The sequence below is a fragment of the Thalassophryne amazonica genome, chromosome 18 (assembly GCF_902500255.1).
Source record: "Thalassophryne amazonica chromosome 18, fThaAma1.1, whole genome shotgun sequence".
Classification (NCBI taxonomy): domain Eukaryota; kingdom Metazoa; phylum Chordata; class Actinopteri; order Batrachoidiformes; family Batrachoididae; genus Thalassophryne; species Thalassophryne amazonica.
In genome coordinates, this window is record NC_047120.1 from 67257550 (window position 1) to 67262839 (window position 5290).

The 5290-nt window shown below is 42.3% G+C and overlaps 1 protein-coding gene across 1 annotated transcript; it reads left to right on the forward strand.

Annotated features, from left to right (window-relative positions):
* Nucleotides 1-1113: 1113 nt before the first annotated feature.
* Nucleotides 1114-5084, forward strand: LOC117530837 (NADPH oxidase organizer 1-like). The gene is made up of 8 exons (XM_034193780.1): nucleotides 1114-1236; nucleotides 1358-1438; nucleotides 1531-1603; nucleotides 2633-2816; nucleotides 2895-3094; nucleotides 3174-3281; nucleotides 4024-4141; nucleotides 4502-5084. Exons 1-8 carry the CDS (start codon nucleotides 1165-1167, stop codon nucleotides 5082-5084), a joined length of 1419 nt encoding a protein of 472 aa, XP_034049671.1. The 5' UTR covers nucleotides 1114-1164.
* Nucleotides 5085-5290: the final 206 nt, after the last annotated feature.

Sequence of the window (5290 nt, forward strand, 5' to 3'; positions counted from 1 at the left end):
TGTCTCTATATTATATACATTAATGGAGCTACGGCTCACCCATATGGCATTCACAAACACAAACTAAATGCACAAAAAATAAATAAATAAAAATACTGACTATATATAAAGTGCCTTGGGGCAACTGTTTGTTGTGATTTGACGCTATATAAATAAAATTGATTTGATTTGATTTAAGGCCCCATAACAAAAATTTAATAAATAAATTATCATCCTTGACATCAGAAAAATATGATGAGGGCAGGCGCATTTTTAAAAATATTTTTATATTATTATTATTATTATTATTATTATTATTATTATTATTATTATTATTATTATTATTATTTTCTGATACAACAAGAGACAAGCATTTTCTTCAAAAAACAAAAAAAAAAAAAAAAAAACAAAGATGTTAAATTTCAGCTACAGTTCGTCAGAAGGCACACGGAACAGAAGAGCTGCAGTTCCCTGAGGAAAAACAAACCGTAGACATTCCAAATCTGTGGAACAAACCTTGCAGCCGTTTTACTTCGCGTCCAACCTGCGGCAAGTTCCGAGCCCGGCTCGGGAAACTTCAGCCGTCTTCGGCCAAAGCGTACTCGCCACCTAGCGGACGTGCCGGTTCTTGCACCAGCTGCACCGTTACTGTCAATGAAATTCGCCAAAAAATAACTAAAAATAAAATATCTATATATTGATGCAGGCTGATTTCAGCATGTGGGCGATTGATAAATTAGTGTGGGGGTGGGGGGGGGGGGGGGGGGGGGGGGTTATAGGGCCCAGCATGAACCTCGCTTTTCATCAATTCTGAAATCTGTGTGCGCGTGTGTGTGTGAATTCTTAGTCTGTGATTAAGATCATTAAAATAAATGTTACATACTGTCATATCTAACAAAATGAAAAGGGCACCTGCTTCGTAGGTGTCAACAAAAGAAGCTGCCCCACAGGGAAAATCCTGGCTACACCCCTGTAATTAGAATCAATTAATGTTTGTGTGCGACAGAACCCGTGAACACTGTTTACGCGGTTTGTGTCGGTGCGGACGTGATGCTGGACGCAGGTGCGCGCGCTTCCTCGCGCCCTCTCAGGTGCTGACCACGCCCCCTCACCTAGTGGAGTATTTAGCGCAGTGCGCCACCGCATCTTCTCCACGTTGCGATCTGAGACGCACCTGAGCGCACGATGTCTGGCCAGCGCTGCGTAATCTCCGCCCGCATCATCGGAGCCCTGCACCGGGACGCGCCCAAACTCAAAGTGAGTTCACAAAGCGAACAACATGCTGTTTGTTCTTGTTGTTGTTGTTGTTGTTGTTGTTGCTGACAGACGCTCCCCTCCCCACTGTCTGACTGATTTTTTTTTTTGTAAATCTCCACAGATGTTCATGATATCTGTGTCATGGTCTGACCAGAGTGAAGTGATTGTTTACAGGTCCTTTCATGATTTCAAGAAATTCCATGTAGGTGAAATCCTCAAAACAGCTCGATTTACACCAAAATATAAACACACACAATATGCATCAATAATATCTTAATTTTTTTTCTAAAACAGGGGCAGCTGAAAAAGAAGTTCCCCACTCTGAGTCTGTTTCAGAAAAGCGACCGGATGATCCCCAAATTTAAATGTAAGTTTCTGCTGGGAATCATCCTCCAAGGAATGTTCAATAATGTGCATATTCACTCAATATATATATATATATATAGTCCCAACTAAATTAAATTACATTATCTTGCATGGATGTGATTTGAGTTAATCCAATTAATCATTTTTTTAAGTGCAGTGGTGTATTTAAAAGACCACTTTTGCAGCATTTAGAACTACATCATTTCTTTTTGGTGATCTCAGGCAATTTCTAAGAACTGGCCACCAGACTTTGTAAATGGAAGAAAGTGAAAAACAAGCTCATTTCAAGATGCATGTCAATCATACCTGCTCCTAATTTTTATCATGCATGCATGTGGCTCATCATCATCCATTTATCCGTCTTTCCACTCTGTCACTCTCTTTCTCGCTGCATTTTGCAGCTGGACACGTGCCTTTTGCATTCTTTTTTTTTTTCTTTTTTTTTTTTGCATTTTCTTACTTTAAAAGGAAACTTTTTTCTTTTAATTAGAAAATTAATTTCGTAACTTGAAAATTCTGTTAGTTATATTGGCAGGAAAACTGAATTTGATTTGTATTACAAATGAGATTTTTTTGTTGTTGTTGTTGGGAAAACTGGAAAAAAAATCTGATACCATTTGTTTTGTTTGTTTTTTTTTATGTGTGCCTAAAACCTTTTCACCTCACTGTAAATTCTTTTGCATAATCTGACAGACAGGTTGTTGGTTGTTTTGTGATCAGGATCCTTCGAGAATGAATGAAGGACTCATGAAATATTTCAAGTTGAAATTCTAAAATATACAAAGCTCTGAACACACACATGCATGTTACCCCGTATAATGTGCCGTAGAACCAGTAACTTAAGTTACCAGTTAGTTAAGGATAATTAAGTCTGGAACATTGTGAGCTGTGACAGAAACGTCTCTTCTAATGAGTGACATCATCACATTTTCAAAGGTTGTTTACGTGCTAATTGCTTGAAACGTAATATTTCTGCTCCACTCGTCTGCAGGCTTCCTAACGCTTTCATCTCACCCTCTTCTGCTTCCAGTAAAAGCCATAAAAAGCAGCATGCCGCAGAAAGGATTCAACCGATCGATTCAACGCCTGAGGTTCCTGGAGAGCTACTGTGCCAAGCTGCTGCAGTGTGACTTGACCGTGATTCAGAGTTCAGAGGTCACGCAGTTCTTCATGCCCAAGGATCACGACCTGCAGCCAGATTTCACCAAGAACAGGTAGGGCGCGGTCAGCGCTGCAGCTCACATTCCTCCCCGTTTAGACATCTCACTCAGCGTGATCTTTTTCTCCTGCAGCTTCATGCTTGTGCTCTCCGACGGCGTGTCAGGTGATGGGGGCCAAGATGGCACCCGGCAACTCCAATCCAACATCACGCACCCGTTAATCACTCAGACGTACTGCTGCGTGGCCGAGTATGAGACAAAGGACACCAAGAACCGTCCTTTTAAAGTCGCCATGGATGAGAAGCTGGACGTTCTCATCAAAGATCCTGCAGGTAGGCTCTTTAATCCTGCGCGCACGCTCCCTCGCGCCCATTTTTGCTGTGTGAAAATGGTGTTTTGTTGCATCTCCAGGTTGGTGGCTGGTAGAGAATGAAGAAAAACGTCTGGCTTGGTTCCCTGCACCCTACCTGGAGTTACGGGACCAGGAGGAAGATGAAGTCCAGGGATTTCCACAGGGAGGTGAGAGAAACACTTTTTCACATCAAAGAGGTTATGTTTTCACTGACAGTCAGTCATCAGAAAACCCAAAAAAGATGTGATCAGAACTTAGCAGAAGGTGATGGGGGAAGTATGGCATTTTAATTTCCTCTTTGAGCTTTGATACTGATTCCTTTGATCCTAATCCTGCCATTCATCTTTGATCTATGATCCTGATTGCTTTGATCCTGTAACAAGGATTACCGATTACATCAGTGATCAGGATCAAAAGTTGGGATCCACTCCTTGATCCCGATTCCTTTGGTCCCAATTACAGAATCAAAGCAAGAGACAGACAAAAGGCAACAAAAAGGTCAAAGAACAGGTATCAGGATCAAACATCAGCAATCAAGATTAAAGCTCATGATCAAACATCACAAGTCAAACATGGGTGATTGGGATCAAAGGCTGGAAATCATGATTAAAGAATGTCAGCAAAGGTCACAGGAATAAAAGACCAAATGAAAGTGTTAGCAGAGACATAAATGGGTAGAAATATGCTCTCTGACATAGATCAAAACAGCCGTTGGAGTGCAGAGCCAAACACACGTGATGTTTTAAGGAAGAGTCAACACTGGAGAGTGCTATTTATCCAACATACTAAGATCAGAAATCTGGATAATGTGTCAGATTGTACGTGAAACGATCCTTATTTTCCACGTGTTCACGTCACACCAGAGTCATCTTTGTTGCTCAGACTCCATGTCTCGGTCTTGTCCTCCAGCCTCTCTGTACTGCGCTGTCAAGACTTACTCCACTAAGGAAGCTGATGAGGTGTCTGTGGTCATCGGATCTGTGGTGGAAGTGCTCAGGAAGTCTGACAACGGCTGGTGGCTCATCAGGTCAGAAATCTGCAGACAAGAACTCAACAAACACATTTTAATGTTAAATAATAAAAAAAAAATCACTCAAAAGCCTCAACTGCAGATGAGTGTTATGCTAACAAAGGCAAAAAAAAAAAAAAGCCTCAGGTTTAATCAGAACCTGCATAATTAAAATCATGAAAATTTTTTTTTTTTGTGGTTGTCTACGTTGTATATCTGGGACAAAAAACATGAACAAGTTCCAGAAACTCCAAAAATTGTTTAAAAAATTCCATTTCTACTCTGGAAAACAGGCTATCATAGAGTTGATGTGTTTTAGAAGATTTGATTGAGCCGCAGCAGAAGTAACTTTTGGTTTTGCCTTGTTTTTTCTTCTAGATTCAGTGGTAAAGTGGGTTATATACCCTCCATGTACCTCCAACCTTACAGCAACCCTCGTGCGGGTCTCTACAGCATGCAGAAGAAGCTGCAGAGCTCCACTCTGACCCTTAGCCAGACGGGAGTTTCTTATCCGCCCAGCGACAATAAAGAAAGCAAATTTCAGCGAAAAAGTGAGGGAGACGTGCACGCGTTCCTCCATAAGGCCCGATCCGTGGACGTCCTCTCTGACAGCTGGGCCCAGAATCCACTGCCTATCCAGACGGATGACAGCACCGCGGATAAGACTTTCCGCAAAATGAGCACCGCCTCCAGCGTCTCCACCTACAGCAACTACTCCACCTCCAGTTTAGGGGAGGAGGATCTGAGCAGCAGCCTCAATCTGAGTCACATCAGCCTGGGTTTTGCCAGTTGTCTCTCAGTACGGCCCAAAAGCAGCCAGGGGAGCCCCACTCCTCCCACGGTGCCGCCGAGACCTAAGACCGAGGAGATCCTCACCCGCTGCACCACCATGACCCGCAAGGCAGCAAGGGCCACCAAGATGAGGATCCAGTCTCAAGAAGAGTCCATCCAAAGCCGCTAGAGTCGTCTTCTTCTAAATCATATCCTCATTTATTTATGACAGTCTTTTGACCCTATTGTATGTGCATCTTGTCGAACCTCTTTGGCCCTTTTCTACTGGCTTTTTCGCAGTAATACACAAAGTGGTACTCAAGAAAACAACTTTTCAGTTTCCTTCCACACCAGTGATTGTTGCAAAGGTAACAGATCTTACAAAGTGTATGTGCA

Bases quoted from the DNA above. Each gene is read 5' to 3' on its own strand.
- LOC117530837 (XM_034193780.1), top strand. From the start codon at position 1,165: ATGTCTGGCCAGCGCTGCGTAATCTCCGCCCGCATCATCGGAGCCCTG. The intron at 1,439-1,530 runs GTAGGTGAAATC...TTTCTAAAACAG, and splicing joins ATGATTTCAAGAAATTCCAT to GGGCAGCTGAAAAAGAAGTT. The intron at 2,817-2,894 runs GTAGGGCGCGGT...TTTCTCCTGCAG, and splicing joins CCAGATTTCACCAAGAACAG to CTTCATGCTTGTGCTCTCCG.